Source organism: Lipophrys pholis (assembly GCF_963383615.2).
Source record: "Lipophrys pholis genome assembly, chromosome: 18".
Lineage (NCBI taxonomy): Eukaryota > Metazoa > Chordata > Actinopteri > Blenniiformes > Blenniidae > Lipophrys > Lipophrys pholis.
In genome coordinates, this window is record NC_137646.1 from 14,463,844 (window position 1) to 14,488,941 (window position 25,098).

Below are 25,098 nucleotides of genomic sequence, written 5' to 3' on the forward strand. Positions count from 1 at the left end.
CTGAAGTTAATTGTCTGGAGTGGATCGTTCTCAGATGTGAAGCAAAACTGATACAGATGGAAATATTAGAAAGAGAATCGAGGCGGGGGAGGGAGGGAAGACGCTTGATTGGAGAAGAGGAAACGTTCCCAGAGAAAGACATAAAACTGATTGATGACTTCCCCCGAGGAATGTTTCCCCAGGTGTGTGTGTGTGTGTGTGTGTGTGTGTGTGTGTGTGTGTGTGTGTGTGTGTGTGTGGTTACAGCACACATGAGAAATGCAATTCTTGGACGCAGGACAAGTGCAATAAAGCAAATTGAGGGGGGGTGAAATGGCACGTTTATGCATTAATATTGTGTTCTTGCGACATGAACACATGAGCTTTCAACGGGCTGAGGCGCAGGTAAATTGGTACCTATTGTATGGAGGCTTTACGAACCACAAACAATAATTGATAACAGAAGTCAAGCTTAAAAATGTAATGAAGACGACGTTTAACTGCTTGGTAAAACTCTTAAGGTGGTCCTCTGACAGGTGCGCTGCTGCCAAACTTTACACCCTGCAGCGAGGAGCGTGCTAGGAGAAATCACAATAAACACAATGCCGTGGAGGCGCAATTATAAACGTCAACAATAAGTCACCGTGACAGGATAAGAGCATATTTCACAATACATGTCCGTGTCTGTTTGACGGATTAGCTACACTTGCATATATAAAGCACGTCTGTATTTAGGAGTATGAGGCTGCATATTTATCCAACATGTGCAAACAAAGAACCACAAGGGAGTGATATTAGAGGGCTGTGTGGTATTGAAAACATTTGTTACAGGGGAAAAAAGAAAAATCACCAATATCCACTTGTTTATTGGAGACATTTTGGAAACTTGTAAGCAGATATTCAAACACTAAACCACTGACTTGAGATTAACTCTTGAAAGTATTGAGACATTAACGTAGAGGGATATTAGTGCCCCTTTGAAAATTTACAATATTATTATGAACGGTAGCACAGCTTATCTGAAATGGGGGCATCTCATCCACTGGGGTCAGTATTGGGCCCCCCACCGTTTGGTTCTTACAACATAATACTACATCACATTGTTCAGATTAAACTGTACAGCTTGGGAGGTTAAATCTTAGTGGATGTAAAACCCAATAATAACTCCTCAGTCATGGTTCTGCCACCGACAAAGACATTATGTCAATTTTGATGTTTAGATACTCTCAACATTTTGTAGAGTATGAATGTGTTTTGGGTTAGTTTGTCCCATGCGTCTGTATCGTCTGTACTTGTTTCAGACACTTGAAAGTACACGTTTTACTCTTTAAACTACACTTCTGTGCTTTAGATTCTCGACTCCTAAAGCAAGACTTTGACTTTTAAAACTGGCTTAAATCATCAAACCGTACCTGGATTTTAATTTTAAATCCGCACCAGGACTTTATCAGCCAGACTCTTCAAGCATAAACTGGAATTCCAGGAAACAGAGCCAATTAAACAATTGACTCTTTTAAAGGTTTCAGGGAGAAAAAAATGCAAAACAAAATGAACCGCCAAGCAGCTGGATGTTAGAGGGTCAAGGGTTTTTTTTATATAATGCTATACCTTCCAAAGTTTTTTATTTTTAATAAGGTTTTTGTAGTTGGAGAGTGAAAAATATAATTGGCGGAAAAGTCAGTCGGTGAAACTCGCTGTCAATCTAACCAAAACAAAGGAACAACCTTTGACCATAACAACGTCTCTTATTTAGTTGATTTTGTCAGCTGGACCAGCTTCAGCACCGCTTGACCCCGATATGGACGTATGGAGACGGTCACGGTTCCAGACTGAAGACGCGGAGCCAGAAGAGACTCCTGCAGCATGAGGCCCTGACCTCAAGAATGAAGTCACAAATACAAGCTGCACACATGAGTTTTTCCTTTGCCGAGTGGAGGATCTCGGAGGAACTCGAGCCTCTGCAGCGAGATGTGACAGTTGAGGTGTTTTTTTGAGCGCGTGATCAAGATCATCCAACTGGGACGAGACCCTGAGGCCGGACCGGGACGTGCTGGAGAGATTATATCACTCAGCTGGCCTGGAAATGACTCGGGTCTCTTGGGGTGGGGGGGTGGGGGGGTTGGTGGGGGTCCGGTCTGTGCTGGACGAAGTAAGTGAAAAGATGGATGGATAATTGAAACGACAGAAGAGTCTTGATTGCTCGAGATCTTGACAAATCCCAAGATTCGGTGGCGTAAAAGCAGCATGATGTCATCGGCCCACTGAAATACTGAAGATTCCATCTATGCTGTTCAGATACGAAGTGTGAAGAATTAGTCTGATCGGTGTTTTGGAGAAGGGAAACTCGCAGTATTTGACTCTGATGAGTCACAATTGGTTCAGGAAACTTTTTACTTTCACCTTCAGGTTGCCACTTTCAGATGAGAAACGTCTGAAAACGATAACTAAGGCATCATATCAGTTTATTCGAGGGAATTCTGACTCCATATCTCAGGATTTAGAGCCTGAGAAAAGCTGATTTTGATAAAGATTGTGTTCATCTATCCTTCCGCACAGCAGAAAAGATTCCTGAGCTCTTATGAGCGTTGGTGGTTCCAGACGGCAGCAGTAAAAGTTCTAACTTTTTGGATTCAACAGGCGTTTCACTCCAATATCATCACAAACCATTTCCCTTCGAGGAACATGCAGCCTTTCCTATTTGTTTTAATTAAATGGGAACAACGTCTATTAGAGAGCAAGAAATCTCCTCACCTCACAGCTTTTGGCTTTGAACTGCGATTGGCACTGAGAAAGAAGAGGAAAATTATCCCCCTTTTCCACGAATGTGAACGCGATGCCTTTCTCCCTCCAAAGGTTTTTCTCATCAAGCCGCGTCTGGCTGGAGTGCTGACAGGTGCCAGATGATGGTGGTGATGAGGAGCAGACTGTTGTTCTGCAAAGAACAACATTTACCAATAAAAACGTGGGTCAACTTGCTGAAACGAAGGATCAACGAACACAAGAAGAGATTAAAGTGGTTTTATGGTCACAACAACATAATCAGGTTAAATAAATACCGTTGTAAGATGCCATGACGGAGCGATGATGAAGAGCACCTGAGCTCCTGATGAAATCTCTGCTTTCCAACCACATGTTTGTGTGTGTGTTGAAAGACAAAGTGCCCAAAAAATGTCCTTTAATAACAAACATTTGACACAGTGACTGCTGCAGGAGAAATGCCAAAAGGATAAAGTTGTAGTTGAGCCAAGAACAATTTTCCGTTGGGGTGAATACCAGAATTTAATGAAACTTAGTGAACCCGCTGACTGAAGGATGTAACAAGTACTGCCTGAGTTTCTGAAATGATACCGAGAGGGAGTCTTATCACTCAGTGGAGTTGAATAAATACATTTCAAACGAGCGATGGTGCAAATGTGGATATTTCAGGGCTTCAATAGCCACATTCCTCCTCATGGAGGAGGGCCGCTCCGTTTCCTTCCATGGCTAAATACGTGTGGCAGCTTGCCAGGATACATTAGAAGATCGCACACGATGCACAGGGAGAACATGCAGACCACCGCACCAGAAGACTGACTACACTACGGCACTCCGGGGTCACCTGGAAGTAGATCCATTCTCCTGTGAGGTGGGATAAAGTGGCATAGAAGAGAGACGCATGCACGGATTATTGTATCTGGAAACTACGTTTCCTTCGATTGAGTAAATATATAATATAGAAAACATCTGTGACAAGTGTCAACAAACGTACAGATGAAATGAATTTACACTCGACGAAAACACTTTGCAGTGAAGTACATCTGCAGGCTTAATGTGAAAAGAACCTACTAAACTTCTCGAGTCCATCACGTCAGGCCTCAGCACTTAATAAAACTCAAGTCTGTTTCTCTTTCCTTTTTTTTTTTTTTTTTATTAAACTGAGTACAGCCACTCGTCATCCCCTGTTCAGTCACTGTTAAAAACAACAACTGGACCCACAGTTTTACCTTTAGTGCAGCTCTGTAACAATCAAACGTATGTGTTCAACAGGTAGTTTGTGAGTGACGGCTCACAAACTACCTGTTTTCATATTCCCATGAACACATTCTGTCCACAAAGTGCCCTGTGCCTGTGGTCTTTTACTGCTCGGCGCCCCCTAGCGGCTGAACCTGCCACCAGCCGGGGAGCGTTTGTGAGATGAAAATGAAGCTTGATGTGAGAGGAGGGGACTCCAGGTTGGCTTCATCCCTCTGCTGCTCACCATGAACCTCCTGCAAGTAAGACAAGAGCTTCAACCAGACACACAATCACTGAGAACCACAGATATCGCTGTTAAATCAACACAGTCTGGCACGGCGGGCTTTCACCGCTCTGGACTGGCAATACCTTCATGGTTTTTGATCCACGTCAAGCAAAAGTATAAATAAAGACCTGGTTGGTCGCATACAAATATGATTTTAAGTGGAAAGGACCATTAAAATGATTTAAATAGCACATTGGTGATTAGTTGGATTAGTAGTTCAAAATATTAGATACTACTAGAAAACTTAAAAAAAAAGAAAATACAGCTATAGTTTGTTAAAATCATCATTAGTGACGACACAGTTAAAGTTGCATATTAAATAAATCCATAAGTGGTTTTAAAAGCATCCTATTTCCAAGTGTTGTGCTGTACATTTGAAAAACCAGTCAGCTTTGAGATCTTTTAATGTGAAACAGTTTCAGGACTCGTAAAAATTCAGCTTTGGAAAGAATTTCTCCTCTCTATAGGAAACTTTGACTCGTCTTTAAAGCTGCGAGACGTATAGGTGCAAACAAGCAAGGAGACGATTTTGAGAACGTAAAGAAATATAGTATTGATATTGTGGGCGAAAGTGTTGCCAACAAGAGATATTTGCAGTTTTCATTCGTTATACGAGCAAAATTATTTGGGAAATTCCATATAAAAGCATCCAGCCTTTTATATGAGCATACATTCTGATATTTTGAATTGTTAAATCAGGAAGATATTACAGATTATAGTTAATCTAATAAAGACTCTTCTCATCCACTTTAAACTGCATTTTAATCATTTCTTTCCCTAAAGTATTTCCGTAAAGAATTTTTAGGAAATTCTTTGAATGCTTTAACGTATCAAATGCACGTTGGCTCTAATAGATTAGTCATTTTGTTTGTTACACTCCCGCAAATTAATGGAAAGAGCTATAATTCTAGTAAAAAAGTACCAGATGTTATACTTTATGAGTTGGTAAGACTGTTTGTTCTAATTGTGCTTTGAGGGCATGATTCATAAGGAGAGAAATATTCACATTGCGGAATATCAACCCACAAGCAAATACATATTACTCAATGTCTGATTACATCAATAAGGTAACAATTAAAAAATCCTGCAGGGAGTTTCGTGAGAAGAATGTTTTACCCACAACACACATTTTTACTGTGTGTGTTGAATTCTGTTTGAGGGTTTATTGTCCAGCTAACAGAAAGGAAACTTGTTCCCTGAACACCGATTTATTTGTTTTTGCCAAAACAGTCAATGGCAAAGAACAAAAGTTCAAAAATAATGCAAAAGAAGGCAGCATGTTGGAAAATACTCTAAAATCAATTTCAAGGCACTTTGTGGTGGTCGAGTAAACGTGTATCCATGCACTTTGATTCTCTACGTTACACAGATCGTGATTTAAATTGTATTTTTGTTTTCTAAATGAAGAATAACCTGGCTGGATGTCATATGAAACACAATATTTCTATATTTCAAAGAGACAGAGGAAGTCTCAAGGTACAACCCTTCTTATATCACTTGATCTTCTATAAATATATCAACATCTGCAACATCAAATATGTTAAAAATAAATAAATACAAATCAAAGCTATTTTTGTCGTACAAATATGTTACTTCTCAGAAATAAAATTGCAAGATGACAAATAATTTAAAATTGGGCAAAATGTAAGAATATTTCTGATTATAAAATACACACAAAAAACCAAAACACCACTTTTAATATCAATAAGAACTGCAATAAATCAAATCAAATGGTTTGAGTGACACACATGTTTGTGTTCTTATAATAGTTTTTTATGTGTCACCCCAAGACAAGCGCATAATTCACCCTGGCCACTCCACTTAAATGTTATTCTGGCAATAAAAACACTTGCTGTAAACAAAAGTTCACACACTCGGTTAGTTGCCAGGTCGGCTTGAATACAGGTGTATTTGTGTGTCGATGCACCTCCTGTATTGACACTGCAGAGGGATGGCTGCCCCCCACCTCTGGAAGCGGCCTCCGGGTGAGGATGGAGGAAAGTACAGCAGCAGGTTGCTGTAAAGCAGCGCAGCGTCAGTGAACTGGAAACACAGAGCAGCAGTATCATAACCTGCCACTAGATGGCAGCATTGGGCTCAGCTTTAGCGTGCGTGTGCTGGATTTACCACCACCGAGCCTCCGCACTGCCGTAGCGGCGCTCGGATGGAGACCTCACCGGGCCCGGACAGGCGGGCGGTGCAGGGCGGGGCGGGGACAGGGCCCAGCCGCAGCCGCCAGGGCTCCAGAGGCAGGCCGGGGTCAAAGCGTGGAGCGCTGAGCACCACCTCCATGCTGTCCTCGTGACATCTCACCTCCAGAGCGCGTGCTTGCTCCTCACCTGCTGCGGGCAGCACGCGGTCGGTCTCCTGCCGGGATTCCGCTTCTAGAGCGGCCAGCTCGGAGAAAGTGAGGAAGAGAGGCTCGGTTTGATACGAGTAGCATCCGGCAGCAGGGAGTTGACACAGGATGAAGAGAGAGGACGATAGAAACACAAGAGGAGGCATTATCTGCGGTGCTGCGAGCCGCCTTCTGCAGGTTAAACAGGAAATGCACACCTGGAATTAATTAGTGAACCACAGCTTTAAAAAAAAAAAATCAATCCCCCATAGTATTCAATATCTCGATTTACAGGTATGCAATTTAAATAAACAGGGTGAAAAGTCTATCTTATATTTCCTGCATGCCAAACATCTGAAAGTAAGTTGTTCAGATTCTTGTACTATATTTAAATATATAGTATTATCTTAGTGTTTGCTCCAACATGCTCAAAATATGGCATTTAATGAGTTAAAACTTGTCAAATAAAATTATTTGATATTTATTATTCGAGCTGACTTTGATTTTAATGTTTACTTGTAGGCATGCATATATAATGCACAAAATAAGATGTAAGATGAGAGCATCTCAGTATTTGACCTTGTGGAATATTCATCCATCCATCTTCTATATCGCTTCATCCTATTCAGGTTGCTGGAGCCAATCCCAGCTAACTATGGCCGAGGGCAGGGTACATCATGGACAAGGTCACCAGTCCATCACAGAGACAGACAACCACAGGGGCAACTTATTGTTACCAGTTAACCTCACGTGCATGTTTTTGGAATGTGGGAGGAAATTGGGAGTTCTTGAAGGAAACCCATGCGCACATGGGAGAACATGCAAACGCCACAAAGAGAGGCTCTAATAATAATAATGCATAGGTTTTATATAGCGCTTTTCTGGACACTCAAAAGATGCTTTACATTGCATTATTGTGGACATTCTTTCTGTGAGTGCTACCCACTGCACCACCATGCACAATCTCTGAAAAAACAAAAACAATTAATAATGCATTTTTTTTTATTAACCATATGGGGAACTTCAAAACAATTTCTGAATTTGCTGTGTCAGAAAAAAAACCCAGTACGTTTATATCAAAACAGGCCATTTAAAGTGTTAACAAAAGGCTCAAGTTGATCAATTATGAAACTTTTTTTTTAAATTATATTAAAAACCTGGACATAATATTGAGATTATGCACTTTTGCTGGTTAAGAAGGACCTCAATGGGTGGGAAACTCTTAACTCATTTCCTGCCTTTTAAAAATAAATAAAATGCATTTCTTTCTGAATTTTTTTGAAGTAAAAAAAAAAAAAAGAATCCTGAATGTCAAAAAGTGTAAAAAAAAACCAACAACCCAGTTTTATTCAACATGAAAATACTGTGCATATCAAAAAAGTGCAATTGAGAGTACAAACATACTGCTATGTACCAGACTGTATTGGCAAGAGGAGAGTAACAGAGGTAAACACTTCATAAAAACACTTTGTAGTTTCACAATATAAAACACTTTTCAACATTCATACAATAAAAACATGAGACTTCGATCCACCACATTCTGTAATGTGCACATCTCCGCTCCAGAAGGTCAAACCTAACTTAACCACACACGTTTCAGGATTCACCTGCAAGTCTCTGAACCTTATTTAATCTCACTGCCGAGTTTACAGTTTGGGTAATCTGTGTTGTCTTTTGCTTTGTGTTCTCTCTAAAGTTCACCGGCGTCGTGTGTCTTTTCTTCTTCCTCCTCCTTTCCTTCCTCCCTTCCTGCAGCCGCCCCATCCTCCGATCCTCTTTTGTTGCCCGCGTCTCCTTTCCACATCTCATTTAAACACTCTGGACGACACACATTTCAAAATAAAATGCTTTAGGCTGCATGGTTCTAACAATTTAGGTGATTCTATTGGCAACATGATCAGTATTTTTCTGACTACCAGGGATGAACTGTGAATTTCTGAACTTTATGACGGTGAACAGTAATTTTTTAACTTTTTACTGCTGTTTGTTGTGAAATATTTTGTCATTTCTGTGCTACAATAATTAAAAATATCCATCAAAATCATGATGATATGGAGCCAAAGACATGAATTCTGAAATAGAACTGGAAATTGTGGCCTAAAATTACTTTCATGGCCTGAAATTAATATTTAGTAGCTACAATTTAATATTTTTTGTCACAAACTACTATTTCATGGACTATAATTACAATTCTGTGGCCACGTCATTATATTTCGGGGACACAAATTACTATTATGTGGCCTCAAATTACTATTTCGTAATGTTGAAATATTAATTTAAGATTTTGTTCCAGATGTCATCTCTGGGGCTACAAATGATGATCTCATAGGATCAATCTTAAGCTGCTTGTTGTATTTAGGATCTAAAGATATCCAGGGGGAAATAAAACTACATATTCTCACACAGAGGTTCTAAGCAGAAAATATTTTCGTATTTTTCTAAAATATGACCTCATTTAAATGTGATTTGCAACATTAATCTGCATTATTGAAACTTATTTATTTAACTGGGTTTCTCTGTGTTTTCTGCGGCCCCACCTCGGTCTGACACCTGGAGGACGTGGTTCTCACACAGGAAGTTCTCCAGCCTCTGGTCCTGGTGCCGGAAGTACCAGTCCTCCACCACCTCCTCAAACTGCTCCAGCATCGTCTCACACTGAACAACAACAATACACACACTCAATAAGATAAACATTAAGACCAATAATCCTCTACCTTAAGGTTACTAAGTTAGTTCAAGAATATGTTGGTAAAGTTTGAAAGAGTTAATATATTTGTAAATGTATTAACTGGGAGCTTGTACCTTCTTAAGTCTCTGAGGCATGAAGACTTTTAAAAGTGGTGTGGCAAGTACAATCATAAAGACTACTAAAGATAACAGTCACTCGATATGAAAGTTTATGCTACTTGCAAGAGAAAATGTCAAAGATATCTAGACTAAAAAGGGCAGGGGACTCGAGTACAAGACAGAAAATCTACACAAGTCGTTACCAATTTTGCATATTTTTCATATTATGACCTGAAATTGCTTTGAAATATTTCTGAAATGCATTAAAAGCCTTTAAAATTGTTATAACAGTGGGACTACAGATAAAAAAATAGGCCGTTGGCTAATTCTGGCATATTTACAGGAATGTTTATTAATATGCACTATGTTGCACTGCTTTACTAACAGTGAAAGGTTTAAAAAGAAATCCCAATTCCTGTTTATAGGGCTCACATATATTGCAAAGTGTGTAATGAAACCTGTCAACCCAAAGTAAAAAGTTGATTGTCATTTGTAAAATGGGAAGAAGCCAAACAAAATAGTTTTTGGCTTGTTGAATCAAACCAGGGACGTGTCAACAATGCTTTTGAAAACCCTTGACAACCTATGGAAAACTACAAAATGCCAACTGCCAAGCAGAACGCTTGGCGGCCTTTGTTGCTCTTCCACTGGACATTAAGAATAAACAGCAGCGGCTCATCGTCTTACCTGTTTCTTCATGTCTGACACTTCCACAGAAGGCTCGTCCCACAGCTCGTACGGCATGCCCAGGTCCACTTTAACTCCTTTGTGCACCAGATTCTTCAGAGTCGCCATGGTCTGACTGGTTCCCTGCAGATGCACCATCAGTCATTAGATTTAAAGGGTTTTAAAATAGGTACAAATAGATTCATGTTTGTGCACATACTTTTGTATTTTTCTGTATTTTCTGAGGAATTAACGTGCACACAAATCTGAACTGCCAATAGTGTAAAACTGTTTTCATGAACGAGAGAATACTGTACATATCAAAATGCAGTTTAAGGTCAAATGTTCCGGGTCATATGAGGAGGAGGAGAACAACAGCGGTCATGAGGGCATGAGCACCAAATGGGCCATTTTGACTGTTGGACTTGGTGTCAAACACTCATAATGTCTTTAAGATTGTGTCTGTGACTGTTGGGAACGTCTGGCATGTTTGATTCAAGGGTTTAAAGCAAACAGTTCTTAAAATGTGACATGTTTTTACACAGTAGGTGGATTACCTTGGCGTATCGGAGGCTTCCAGGTCTCTCTGCGTGGACACTGTACTGCAGGATGCGCTCGCAGATGTTGTCCACAGCCTCAGTGAGCCGAGTCTCCCTGAACAGGGTTAAAAACACACACAGGTTCAAAACAAAAGTTCAGACCTGCAGCTCAAACACTCCAGACATCTAAAGTGTCACTTACCAAACAAAACCAGCATTAGAGAAGGACGTCTGCATGAACTTACGAGGTGTTGTATTTGATCTTCCTCCTCCTCTTGCCTGTGTCCAACACTTCTCCCACCTCCAGCACTTCTTTGGAGCGGCCAGTTTTCTCCAGAGCGTCCTGCAGCTCCACACTCAGAAACTTACACACTGACAAACACAGAAGATACACCCTTTTAACAGCTTCTGTCTGCATTCATTCTGATGAAAGGGTTGATTCTACGAGCCGGTGTTTCGGATTAACTGGTGTTCCTGTTAACCAGTGGCCGACTTCCTTCAGCGCCCGCCCGGGAGAAAATGTTAAAATACGATTCACGAAATGTTCGACACTTCAAAGCTTTAGTCTAAATGCGTTTAAAGGGCGCTTACCGGGACAGCTACGGATTTCTGTTGGATTTTCAACATCTGCTTTTACTAAAGGACGTAGGTCACCAGTAAACTGGAAAACCAGTTCATCCGAAACACCGGAGTGTAAACAACACAACGTACCTTCACATTTATTCGGCAGCCTCTCGTCTTCGTTGGCTGAAAATGAACCGCACACCCACAACGCAGCCAAGAGAAACACTTTCATCGCTACTGGCTGTGTTATAATCTCTATGCGTTAAAATCTAGACTAAAACTAAAACGGCTTAAATATTATAGTCACATTCAATAGCCACGTCGGCATTTTTGCGCATGCGTACTGTATCCAGACAGGCGACGAATCGAAGGCTGATGCATCGATGTCAGGGAAGACAGTTGATTTCAGAAACAATAGTTTTGTTGTCTTTATACAATGTATAATGAAATGTTCTATTCTCATAAAATAACAATAAACATAATTTGTGGAACCTGTCAACTGCTGTTCTAAAATGTACTACATATATAAGCAGGGTTGAATAACAACATTAATAGAAACTATGATCTTCTTGTAACAAACAGTGACAAAAGACTAATATGTAAAGTTCAAGAACTAGAGAAGGGGGATTGAGTTCTGATGTTCGCCAGTTTGATTCCCACAGCTGACTGGTTATCACTTGTGGTGCCAGAGCAAGTCACCTGCTCCCTGCTCCTTGTAATAAGATGGGTTTAATTCAGATTTTCTATTCTATATGTAATCTGTCAAACACAGCTGCATCTTAGAAAACACATTCTAAGTATCAACAGTATACTTCTGCAAGTCATCGGGGTGTTATCCCCCCACCCCCCCCTACAAGTCTAAGTTCAAGCAGCATATGTCCATCACTATGATGTAATACATTTTGAACATTATTTCCATTCAGTTAGACTTTATTTATATAGGGCCAAAAACAACAAAGTCATCTCAAGATTATTTTACAGAGAAAAAAGAAAGGAAAAGGAAGAAACCTTTGAAGAACCAAAAGACCATAAAATCTGACTAAGAAGGAAGAGAATGAAGGTACAGGTTTTTACCTAGCTGCATTTTAATGTGTTTTTTCAAATAGTCCTGTCTTTTTTAATTAAACAAATTGAGCTGTAATACCAAAGAGTTTGTAGTCTCAGGTGTAGCTTCATGTTGAACGTGCATATATTCTGTATATATAAAGAACTGGGGGATAATTGGCTTGATATTCAGCAGCGAAGCAGTTAAAATAGAAGGTGCTGGCCTCTTGCTTTCTCAGGTGTCATGAGCAGCACACTGCAGAGCAACAGATACTCCCAGTCCTCGAGGGAGAAGAGAGAGGAGAAGAGGCTGACGAGATAAGGCAGAAACAGAGAAGCCATTTGAAATGACGACAGAACGAAGAAAGGATGAGAGATGAAAAGAAGACAGAACATTCATGGATACAGATGAGAGGAACTCAAGCAGTAAGCGCAAACAAACACAAACTCCCGTTTATGTTGTCTTGCAGCAGAACAGTTTGGAAGCAGGTTTCAGAGGATTAAGCCATCAGATTCAGTGTCTGAAACTCAAGAGGCAGGTGTTGTAACTGTAGATTTTACTGGTGCGAAGCTTTTCCAGTTTAGGGCTCATAATTGTGTGTTATGTCACTTGGTGTGGAGACTGTCTGCCTATTGTCTGAGCCGGAGGGAGATAAAGTTACACAGGGGTGCACACACTCGTGCATCAGCTGCAGGAGCTGTTACGTATTCTCTGTTGATAGGAGACAGTGTGAGGAAACACACACATCAGTTTTTTTTGCTTTTTTTCCATCCAGGTCCAGAGTAACAACCCACTGAGTGATGACACAGTTAAAGACCTGCAGGAAATACACCAGAGACTCTTGACAGAGTCAGAGGAGAGATAAATACTGAAGCCACATGCTTTGGTTCAGAGAGCTTTTAAGAACCGACACAAAGGAGACCAAGAGGACACACTCTGTCTTTGTCTCATGACAGAAAGTGAGCGGAGGGCTGTAAAAGATGATTAAAAGAGGGACGCGCTGCTGAATCCACAGCCGGGGCCTCGGATACTGTTTCAACTCAGGAAAGCAACTGGATAAACATCTACTGTGACTGAAAGGTAAAATATCTGATTAGATCTCATCTCCTGTTGATGTGTGATTAATGATGCTCGGGCTATAGATCATGGTGTGAAATATTGAACCATGCATCAACTCAGCAAAACGTAAACCCACAAACAACACTGAAAACACACACACACACACACACACACACACACACACACACACACACACACATACATATATATATAAAGTGTCTTGTCATTTGCACAGCAAACAGTGAGGATTTAATTACAACAGGGAGTTATATCCTTATTTTGCAAGTTCCCTACAAAGAAATGAAATAAAATAAAATAACTAATCTAACTTTGAAAATTAAACTAATAAAATAGAGCAAGTACTAGTCAGAATATAGGGGCTAAGGTTTGTTTCAGAATGTGACAATGTAGATTTTTGTTTTAATGTTTAAACTACAGCTGAATTTATCGATTGAAATTGAGGCAGATATTAAACTATTCTGTTGTCAGTTCTTGGATGGAGTTTGCATGCAAACTGGAGAATGCAACTTTTAATGAATCGAGTCATCAGGTGTTCTTTTTTTTAAAATGCTGTTAATATTCTAAATATTCACACCCAGCTAAAAGCTTTCCATAGCAGCATTTAAGGAAACTATTATTGGGTCTGAGCCACTGATAATTTAAGCTTCGAACTAACAATAGAACTGACTTCATTTGAGATGCTTGTTGTAAATTTGTCATGAATAGAAATTACTGTTGTTGTTTTTCGTCTTACAGTTTGTTGACAAATCAGTTTCCATGAGTGGCCGAGTGTGTGAAGTCCAAAAGAAACACTTTACTTTCCTCAGATGTATTTCAGGGTCATTCATCCTGATAACCAGGTGGCATTGGCCACATATTAAGTCAGAATAAATAACTTCTTGCTTTTGTTTACTTTAATTTTGCACATGTTGGAAATGCATTAATGAGCTTTTCCTATTCATGACATATAAAAAAAAATTCTCCTAAATGTTAAGAATACGTAATTAATAAGAAATCTTCACATGTAGAAGTTCTGTCTTATTTAGCAGTTTGGAGGTTTACAATGTGTTTGCATCTTTTTCATTCACTTAATAACAGTTATATTCAGACTTGGCCTATTTTTTCTGTTTTGTACATATACAACTCATTCTTTAATTTGCTTTGTAAAATAAAACATTCTGTTCAAGCTAGAAACTAAACACAAATGTTTAAATTTTAGCAAACTGTAAATAAATGAATAAGGAGTTCAAATGAAACCACCGGTAATGAATCTAATGCGACTGCTGACATGTTATCTGCTGTGAATTCTGACTCAACACTCATGTGATGTGCATGCACCCGTTTAGGTCTGCATCTGCCAGTTTGTTGAACTTCAAAACTCTTCACTGGACTCATGGTACCAGCGCCTCACTCACAAATCATAACCACACATTGTCATATTGTTTTGGGTTGAAGCAGCTATGAGCCTCAAATGTGGACATTACTGCTGTAATCTTTCTCTCATCGTTGTATATTTAGTCTGAATGGTTACGTGTCAAGTAAATACTATGACTGAGCTCTGAATTTAAGAAACTCATTTGGGCAACATCAACAATGTTATAAAAATGATCTAGAAACATTCTAAACCTGCTTTCAAAGGGAGGCGTCATGTCATGTTTTCCTACGTACAAGCACCCGCAGGCTTTCCTTTGAGTTTTTCGTCAGTGCTGCATGTCCCCGATTTGACCCCCATGGTGGTAACACACACACACACACACACACACACACACACACACACACACTGCTGACTGAATGACCCCAGGAGTTCATATCACTGATGACTAAAATGGTACCATTACTCCACTGCTGTCTTCACCCTGTCCCCTTCACACACACACACACACACACACACACACACACGCAAAAGCTTCAGGTGTCCAGTCTTTGCAGGCAAAACAAATTTCAGAGTTTAAATGTGCAGCACTGTCTCTCATATGTGATATGGTTCAGTGTGGAATGTGCAGGTTGAACGCAGGTTGTTGCGTCACATATTTGGAGTGAAATTAATCCTATTTTATAAACTAGATTAATACAAAACAGCTTCCAAACACATGACATTCTACTTTAGAAAAGTATTCGGTAATAAATGTATTCATCTAAAAGCTGCTCAAAAGAGATCAAACATGAAAATGTCCTGCCAGCAGATGTGTTTGTTCAGCTGGCAGTCAACTGTCAAAACGTTCTATATTAAGTGATGCAATATGTATATGTGCTGAATCCGCCAACATATTTTATTCCTGGAGATTAACTATTCATCTACCTTCATCTCAGAAATACTGAATAACAAGAGAAGGTTTTCACTGGACAGTTATATTCAAAGAAAACAATATTCCCTTGGAAGCGTCACAGGTTGTGTGAATGTGTTTTTCTGGGTGCACGTGAACGCCTGAAAAGACGGCTCAATGACTGTTTTGTTGTCAAATTAAATTCCACTGATCATGTTTATGGTTTCTTGGGAAACACAATTGTGCCCCCCAATTTGAAAAACTGTCTAAAACATAATTACTATTTTTAAAGCCACATACTTTTTCATCTTATCAAATTCTAGTGCATTTTGTGTGTGTTTTTCCCCTTTCAGTCATATTATTACATTATTATACTAAACCCACACAGAAAGAACAGGCGAGCTAAACACCAAAAGGTCTTCAGGCCAACCCAGATTTCAATCAGACATTTAAGCTGCAAATTTATGTACATGGAGCCATTGAACAATGGATGAGGTTATCAGAACTCCCCAAAAAATATCTATATTTTTTTACATTAATTTCTTCTTTCCTTGAGGTTGAACCACAATGCCAGAGCGAGTGACGGCCTTTCAGGGCCAGAGCTTCCACAAACTGAGGCGGGCCTGTCTGCGTCGGGGGGCGCTCTTCAAGGACCCCCTGTTCCCCGCCACAGTCCAGTCCCTGTTTTACAAGAGGGAGCCCCCGCCGGGTCTGACCTGGAAGAGGCCGAGGGTGAGTTCCAGTGAGAGGACCTCTCTTTGAGAGACCAGGGTCAGAGGATGGAGGAACCACCGATTCTCCGTTTCAAACCGTCCACCCTCATCACATGATTTTCCTACTCCAAACAACTGCAAATAGTTGGTTTTATAAATACACCTCCTCCCCCGACCACGTCCAAATGGAGTGGCTGCCTCAACACGTCACATATTAACAGATTGGGTTCATTAAGGGACTTTCTATTATCAGAGAGCGCGGCAGTGAAACTTTAAACCTCGGGGAGCGAGCCGATGACGGACGTCTGAATTACTATGATTGTGTGGTCGACAGTTGAGCTTAGAAAAAGATGTAAATAGCTGGAGTGTTTTTAGCACGGTGTTGTAATGGGTGGAGTGTACTGCAGCAACACCGAGGCAAGTGGCCCTAAATAAAAGGAGAGAAATCTGAGGTCAAAGTCAAGGTTGTAGACTTTTCTTCCTTCCTTCCTTCCTTCCTTAAGATTAAATCAGGAAAAAATTGAGATATCAAGACAAAATATGTGTTTGAACTTTGGAGATTTCTCCCTTAAGCCAGCGACATACATAAGCATGTGATGTGGGGGACTTTTTTTATTTTTATTTCTTTTAAAAGTAAAACAATAAAAAGAAACAAGCAAAAGGTAAATTTCAATAAAAACGTACTGTAACTTTTCAGGGTCGAATGTATTGTTAGTGTGACAGAGAGTAAGTCCATGTGTTTTAAACTCTGAGCCGGCGCAACCTCACACACAATCAAAAGTGTGACGTGCTAAATGGATCGTGGTGAGTTTCAATAAAATTCAATAAAAATGTAAACTTCAGAAGTACACATTTAAAGGGAAGAACGTACCTGATAAAAGCTAAAGGAATCTGCTCAACTGATTTGCTCATGTTTACAGAATAAATGTATTTGATGTCTAAAGTAGCCAAAAGTTTTTTTCCGACGTGTTATTTGAACAAACAATTCCACTCATGTATCCCAAATAGTGTCACATGCTTCGTCATTCGTCTTCTTTCTTTCACCTTAGGCCACATGACCACTGCTCCTCTCTGTCTCTTTTCACCCGTGTGTGTTCCAGGAAATTAAAAGGAGTAAAAAGTAGAGATAATAATGTTAAGATGCTTGGAATAAAGGTATAAATACAAAGATTCACATGAGGGGGCGATACATAGAAACTCCAGTTAGACGGTAATGTAGTATTTGTACGTTGTTACCCTCCACCTCGAGCTCTGGGTATTCCCCGTCAGTCGTTGATGTGATATGTGTCAGTGTTCTTAATGTGAAACCATGCTGGCTGTTAATTTGCTGATTCAGAGCAGAAGAGAAAGGGTTAATGGTATTGTGTTCCTAATGGCCCGCTCAGGTATTTAAAGCGTGTATCAACGGGGAGTCGGATGGTAGGATGACATCTGTCGCCTCACTCTGCTGACACACACAAACACACAAAACCTGGTCTTTACTATCATAACTGAGGCCTCGTCCGCTGTCGTCATGGACGATCGTATCGTCTCGGAGAAGGTCGACATCTCGTCTCGAGTTGCAGCTGACCGCCGGGTGTGTGTCGATCTGCTCGTGTGTGTGAGTCCAGCGGCACTTCTACAGTTACCTGACCCTGTCCAAATTGAGATCAGCAGGACCACACAGACAGGATCTGTCTCCTCAGCAGTGCTCTGACACTCTCACTGAATCAGGCCCCACAAAACGCCACCATCGCACTGACTGCTGCCTCCATTATTGACAGTTTCGCCCGTGCTACTGTCACGTCCAACTTCGCATTGATTGCTTTTGAAATTGCTGGTCTTTCAGCAGAATATGTGACCTGCAAGCTGACGGTGAAGAGCAGATGCAACGTCTCCGATCCCCACACATGATTCTGTTAAACCAGGGGGGGGGTCAAACTCACCCTGACAGCATGACTTTGAGCAATGAAGTAGCAAGCTTTCATTCCAATATCTCCAAAATCTGTGTTTTATTTGACATGTTTACAATTTGTTTGGTGGTTTTGAGCCTCTTGAGGGCCGGTTTTGGACCACAGGCCTTATGTTTGACATCCTATGTTAATTCTTTAGGGGGCAATTATTCAAATATTCGCAAATTGTGAATTTTAACATACAGGTGTAAGGACAGAACTTTAAGCATTGGTGACTTTCTAAGTCAGAAAAACAAATGTGTTGTTTTCATCCTAATCTACATTTGGTACCAGTTTCCACCAAACAATGTGTTGAGCAGAAGTTTGGAAACATTCAAACAAAAGCTTGAATAGTTTTTTTTCAGGTCAACTTTTTAGCTATTTCATTGTTGTTTTTTTCTGTACATTTATCCACCTATATATATGTTTTAAAAATCAATGTTTGTAGTCGCCAACAACAGCCTTATCTTGTCATTTGTCATTTTAAGAAATGGTTCTTTTTGTTTTCCTCATCGAGTTATATTTACTCAATTTTGTAAGGTTGCTGTTTTAAGTTTTAGTCACACAGATCTAATTATCAATATTTATACCAGTAAAGGATCAGATGACTGTGACACGTGAGATGAGCTCCTTTAAGCGACCGATTCGCACCCAGCAGTTTCCACTGAACCATGTTTCAGCCCAGAACTTTACGGTTTGTCTTCACTTCCAGCATCCTCTAATGTTCTAATAAAACAATGGCTGACTGGTCAGTGATGACCCATTAAATGCAGTCGAGCATTTTGCAGCTTAACAGCTGCATATATACTTCATATGAATGTGTGCCGCTCGGCGTCGTCTCCATGTATAAATAAGCTGCTGTTGCTGACATGTGAAGGTTTCAACATCAGTGTAATGTTTATAGCTTGTTGTGCTGGCCCTAAGCAACTCCAATCGGCTCCTCTGATTGAGCTGCAAACCCTAAAATAAGAAACCCATTATTAGTTCCACCATGGCCTTTATTTAATGTGCCTTTTGATAAACGTGTCCTTTGTTTTTACTGGTGTATTTTCAGGAGATTTGCAAGGATCCCCGACTCTTCGTGGATGGAATCAGCACGCGGGACTTGCACCAGGGCAGTTTGGGTAACTGCTGGATGGTGGCGGCCATCTCCTGCCTGGCGTCCGAGCCGTCACTGTGGAAGAAGGTTGCTTGTCTGTAAACTCCTCTCCTTTTGTTTTTAGACCTTTGCAGTGCTACTCTATTGAGGGTTCCTGTGTAGTGATAGTGAAGGCAGAGTTCAGTTACCCAGAAAAGGTGGCGAGGTGGAGGCAGAATGCAGTGGGACACACGGCTGGAGGCAGGTGATCTGTTGTGGCGACCCCTGAAGTGACCAGAAAGATAAAAAAAAGACCTTTTTGCTCTGATTAGTTATCCTCACATGCACGCTGCATGACGTGAGACACAGGCAGTGGTGGTTGAAGCAATACGTACGCACTCATAAGGTTCATAATGTTCCAATTAAAAAAACAAAAAATCCCAAATCTTTTGGCTCTATAGACTCTATATTCTAAGTGTGGTGTAGTTTAACATCTACCTGAGCATTTTGAATGAAAATACCTAAAGAACTGGACTCTACAGTAAAATTATACTTTTAATTGTAAATTACTGAAGAAAGATTATTAGTTCGTTCAACTCAAAAGGGAAGAAAATGACAGAATTGTTAAAAACAAACTCAACAGATTTAAGTAAGCAGAACTTCAATCTTAAATTTGCACAACTTAATCTGTTTACTTGTTTTGAACGTTTACAGTATCTCTATTGCTGACGTGTTGGATAATTTTTGTCTTTTCAAAAGGAGTATTGCATGGTCACTTTGTCCTTTCTCCTGCTCCCAGGTAATTCCTGACCACATGGATCAGGAGTGGAACCCCAAGCGTTCCGATCTGTACTCGGGACTCTTCCATTTCCGCTTTTGGCGGCTCGGTCGCTGGGTGGATGTGGTGGTGGACGACCGGCTGCCGGTCAGCGCGGATGGAGTGCTGCTTTTCTGCCGCTCGGCGACACCCCGGGAGTTCTGGAGTGCCCTGCTGGAGAAGGCCTATGCAAAGTGAGAGCAAATAGAAAGTAGTAATTGATCATCAGGCGGATGAATGATCTTTGCATTTTGGCTCATAATGGACGATAATGAATGGGTTTGTCTAACTCTTTGCTCTCAGACTAAACGGTTGCTATGAGGCCTTGGAAGGAGGAAACACCGCGGAGGCCCTTATCGACTTCACTGGTGGCGTTTCAGAGCCTCTCGGTCTGGACCGCGAGGCCCTCGGCCGGCATGCCGACCAGAGGAGAGCCTTCTTCCAGACATTAGCGAAGATCCATGAATGCAAATCCCTCATTACCTGTTCTATACGGGTGAGGCTTTTCATCCTGGAACTGTAAGAGTCTTCAACACTTTATGAGCTGATGAGAAAGTGGGGGAAAAAAGTTGGTGTTTTTGACATTTTTCAGCCTGCAGAAGGAGAAACGGTGGAGTCGGTGTTGGACTGCGGGCTCGTGCGGGGACATGCCTATGGCATCACAGCAGTGAAGAAGGTGAGACTTCTGAAGGACGCCGGGGCGTCGCGCCTCTTTATGGTGCGCATGAGGAACCCATGGGGGACCACAGGCTGGACCGGCGCCTGGAGTCAAAGGTGAGGGTGCTTTGAACCCATCTGTGCCACATGTTCCACTGCTCAGTGCATTTTGTAGGCGCTCTGAGAGTCAAACTTTCAGTGGATGTTTAACAGTGTCGGTCAACATTTTACAATGCCACTGCAGCCGTTTCTGGACATTTTCTGAGGTTTTACAGCAGTGAAGTGTTTTACCGGGAGCCGTCTGCCGTTCAGATCATGGAAGTCTGAGAAAGTTTGAAAATGGACAAAATGGACCAATAAAAGTTTCCAGGAGTTGACACACTGCTCTGTTTTTTGTCTTGGAACACCCCCTGCAGGTCAGAGCAGTGGCAACAACTGAGTCGAGCAGAGAGGGAGAAGATGGGGCTCGTGGTTCGTGATGTTGGGGAATTCTGGTACATGAATTGTGTTTTTTTTTTATTTCCCTTGAGCTAGGCTACAAGACCAAATGCTCTAACCCTGATGTTCTTTCTCAGGATGGACTTCGAGGACTTCTGTCACTATTTCACGGATGTGGTGGTGTGCCGCCTCGTGGAGAAAACTCTGCTCTGGCCGGGCTCTCACTGGAAAGAAGTGCGCTGCTACGGAGAATGGGCGCCAGCTCCCTCCACATCCGGAGCGCCTCCGTTCACCGTGTTGGGCAGCAGCTACACAATGAGCATCATCAACCTGAAACCTGGAGCGACTGAGCAGCGAGGGAACCGAAAGGAGGCGCAACTCAAGGAGAGTCAGCAGGAGAGAGGGAAAAGAGGGAGATCTCATCCAGAAAAGACTGTGAAGAAACCCAAGGGGGAAGAAGTCAGAGAGGAGAGTGAAATTTGGGAGGCCCAGATGGATAAGAGGAGTCGATGTGGGGGATGCATCAATCACAGAGACACTTTTCTGCACAATCCACAGGTATATAAGTCGTGCAAAGTAGTCATTCACTGAGGACAAGAGTCATGACAATGAGCTTTGGTGTTTTTCAGTTCATGTTCGAGCTGCGAGGCAAAGAGGAGGAGGTGCTCCTCTGTCTGCAGCAGGAGGACAGGAGGATGCGGAGAAAAGATGGAAGAGGAGAAAACCTCCCGATCGGCTTCGAGGTTCTGAAGGTCAGCAGACTTCAATGTGAATCTACATTATATTCCCGGGTCTTCTACCATCACACACCTGCTCCCGCCTCCTCCCCAGGTGGAGGTGAACCGCTGCAGCCGGGTGCAGTGCGTTGTGGAGCAGGCGGCCAGCTCCGTCTACATGGACTCCCGCAGTGTGACTCTGAGGGCAACTATGGCTCCGGGCCGCTACGTCGTGCTTCCCACCACCTTCCTGCCGGGCGCCACCGGGCGCTTCCTGCTACGCCTCTTCTCCCACTGTCATGTCAGACTCAGGTGAGGGAGAGGGTTTCATTTTTGACCTATTTTCACTCTTCCTAATCCTTATTCCTGCCATAGTCTAGTCCCAGTTCAAACATGTCCAAATGTGGATCTTAAAGTTGAAAGTGAAGGATATCAGCCAAGAAAGTCAAATTCCCTTTAGTTCAGGGGCCAAAACCGACTCTCTGATCTCTGCTGGGCCATTCTAGTAAAATAACGGCATCATAACCTATGAAAACTTCCATATGATCTCAGGTTTGACACCTTTAGTGTCTCAATATGCATCTGCATGTTAAGTCATGATCATTGCCATTTCCAGTGTGAATGCCATACACAATACTTAATGATCCTCTTCTGCAACCTCGTTTGTTTTTTGTCCCTGCAGGGAATTGAGGGAGGACTTGCCATCTCCCTCTGCTCTTCATTGTTTTCTACCTCCGCCCACCGTGGTGACGACGGTCCACCTCCGCAGGGCCTCAGGACTCAGTCCTCCCAAACAGACAGGTGACTGCACAGCCTCGCTCGGCACATCGCCTGCATTGTTGAAACAACTTTAAAATGCATGTTAAAGACGGGATATTTTCATCAACATTTACATCCTGACACGTGCCTTGTCATTCCCCCCACTCTGTCTCTACATGATGTTGTAATGCACAGCTCCAGATGTTTACGCAGTGGTGCGATGTGAAAACGACAGCATCAGGACTCGGGTGTTCGAGGAGGAAGGGAACCCAGAGTTCAACCTCAGAACTATCTTCTACAGGAGATACCCTGATGCACACATCTCTGTTGAGGTTGGACTTTTCCTCAAGATACACACACACTCTCACACATGAACACACAGTCTGAAGTGGACGTCTGTGTGCGAACAGGTCTGGAGCAGAGGCCTGCTGTGGGACTCGCTGCTCGGGGAGGCTCGACTTCAGACATCGGAGTCCGAGAGGAGCCGTAGCCACGTGATCGATCTGCGAGGCGGCCAATCCCATTCGAGATTCAGAGCGTGCATCTTTTTGGAGACCTCGTCCAGCGTCTGCCTCACAGACTTGTGACGGCATCCATCCACTGTCACTGCAACATCTGTCCTGCTGACAGAGTGAAACTGTGTTAAACAGGTTGTAAAGAAAAAAACTAACAAAAAAAGAAAGGTGCTGTAGAGGCCTCTCTCGGGTCGTTTAGAAGAAAATCCAGTTTCTGTTGTTTAAAAAAATGTCCTGTCATGATCTGCTGGTCAGATTTTCAGGTTTGTGTCAACCATCACTTGAACAACAAAACTGAAAAAGCTGTCAAAATTAGAATTTCTGTTGTTTTATAGTGTTTATAACTAGTGCTTTGTATTGTTTTTTCTTTCTTTTTGGGGCTTTTAGCATTAGTGTTATTTATTGCCAATACTTCTGTTGTTGGTAAACATTTGCATTTTTTTTATTGATTAAATAATCAACATTGAGTGATTGTCTGTTTTCATGATGGCAAAAGGTCTATATTTGTTGAATCATAAATTTGAACACTTGAAGAGCTCGGTCAGTCTCTCTGCTGTGTTCCTCATGGATCACGCATTTTGGGGCTTTGGTGACATCTAGTGGAGAGACTGTGTATTGCAACAACATAAACCTCCATTCTCTGCGTAGTAGAAAACCACAAAACGAGCAATCTCAAAAAGCGTGTAAAACTACAAACCCTGGTTCCGTTGTAGGTGTTTTCCTGCAGTAACACACCTGATTTCAGTCAGAGGCTTGATGATGACCTGGTCATTGGATTCAGGTCCACTGAAGCAAGCAGACTTGCAGGACAGAGGTCAAAGGTCTTCTTTCTGATTGTAGTTTAGTTTGTCCAAAATCACAACCTCCACTGCTCCTGTCAACACCAATCCTGTCATTTACAGGGCCAACAGGACATTTAGTCCTCAGCATCGAAAGATTTTCATAGCTCAAAAAAGTACAATTAGAATTGTGTTTGTTCCTTTTCAGAAGCCCGTGGAGTTCAATGCAGCAATGGTGACACACCTCCACTATGTTATAATGCAAAGCAAAATTGGGATAAAAGTTAAGGGCACTTCATGCCATTATCTCTTCCTATTTGGCAGCATTTGATTATCAGGAGTCCGAGCCAGTGTGCAAAAGTGAAGGATGTAAACCGTCAACGTGTGCACTTCAACCTGAAAACACAAGCAAGGCTACAGTGTTTTTATTATCAATTAAATAGCATATTTACAGAAAAAGAGAGAATCGTGAGGCAAGCGTGCCACCTACTATACCACTGTGATTCATTCATTTGAGGTTTTTTTAGCTTCATATTCATAACATTCATGGCTTCATTTATACATGAAATGTTTAAAGTCTCAATTCAGCATTATTTAAAGTCAGCGTCTACATAAAAGCTCTACCACTAAACCAATGAATAAAAAAAGACTTTGATTGATGTTTTTGGTACGAATTAGATGGCCTCTTTTATTGACATGTTTCAAAACACAGAATTTTGTCTCCATTTCCATACGTTTTATAGCATAAACCAGAATTAATTTCAGAAATCTATCTCTTTGGCTCCTCTCAATAGTTTTGAGCTTTTTAGTCTTTCTTTTTGTTCAATGAAAACTTGTACTGTGAGTTCTCATATTTTAACATAAAAAGAAGATACTGTAATAGTTTAAAATTCATTAGATCTTTATTGCATCATAGATAAAAGATGTGCAGCAATAGTTTTGTTTTTGTGAGTGGGGTCAGATGAGTATGTGGAGAGCCATAACTTCTACTCAGTTCTTCCTATAAATACAGATCTCATTCTAAAGCAGTATGTTACCTGGAATAAATAATCTTTCGTCTGCCTCTTCTTACATCCTAAATATGCACCAAAGATGTCATGTTGAAGAGCAGGGAATTAGAAAAATCTGATTTTTTTTTCAGTCCTGGTGTGCAGGAAGTTGCAACATGAACTACT

General features: G+C 41.4%; 2 protein-coding genes across 3 annotated transcripts; one reads left to right on the top strand and one right to left on the bottom strand.

Moving 5' to 3' along the window:
• Positions 1-7,443: 7,443 nt before the first annotated feature.
• Positions 7,444-11,519, bottom strand: cnpy4 (canopy FGF signaling regulator 4). The gene is made up of 6 exons (XM_080485816.1): positions 11,300-11,519; positions 10,834-10,960; positions 10,607-10,703; positions 10,071-10,193; positions 9,134-9,251; positions 7,444-8,414 (listed from the first exon to the last, which is right to left on the bottom strand). Exons 1-6 carry the CDS (start codon positions 11,382-11,384, stop codon positions 8,287-8,289), a joined length of 678 nt encoding a protein of 225 aa, XP_080341942.1. The 5' UTR covers positions 11,385-11,519; the 3' UTR covers positions 7,444-8,286.
• Positions 11,520-12,474: 955 nt separating this feature from the next.
• Positions 12,475-23,610, top strand: LOC308123701 (calpain-5). Of its 2 annotated transcripts, XM_080486321.1 has the most exons (14): positions 12,475-12,622; positions 12,973-13,277; positions 16,077-16,252; positions 19,219-19,350; positions 20,042-20,253; positions 20,363-20,555; positions 20,652-20,833; positions 21,133-21,210; positions 21,292-21,712; positions 21,784-21,906; positions 21,986-22,182; positions 22,553-22,671; positions 22,825-22,961; positions 23,040-23,610. In XM_080486321.1, the coding sequence occupies exons 3-14, from the start codon at positions 16,088-16,090 to the stop codon at positions 23,214-23,216; spliced, it is 2,136 nt and encodes a 711-aa protein (XP_080342447.1). In that variant the 5' UTR covers positions 12,475-12,622; positions 12,973-13,277; positions 16,077-16,087; the 3' UTR covers positions 23,217-23,610. The 2 variants fall into 2 exon arrangements, with proteins under 2 accessions (XP_080342447.1, XP_080342448.1); XM_080486322.1 differs by lacking the exon at positions 16,077-16,252.
• Positions 23,611-25,098: the final 1,488 nt, after the last annotated feature.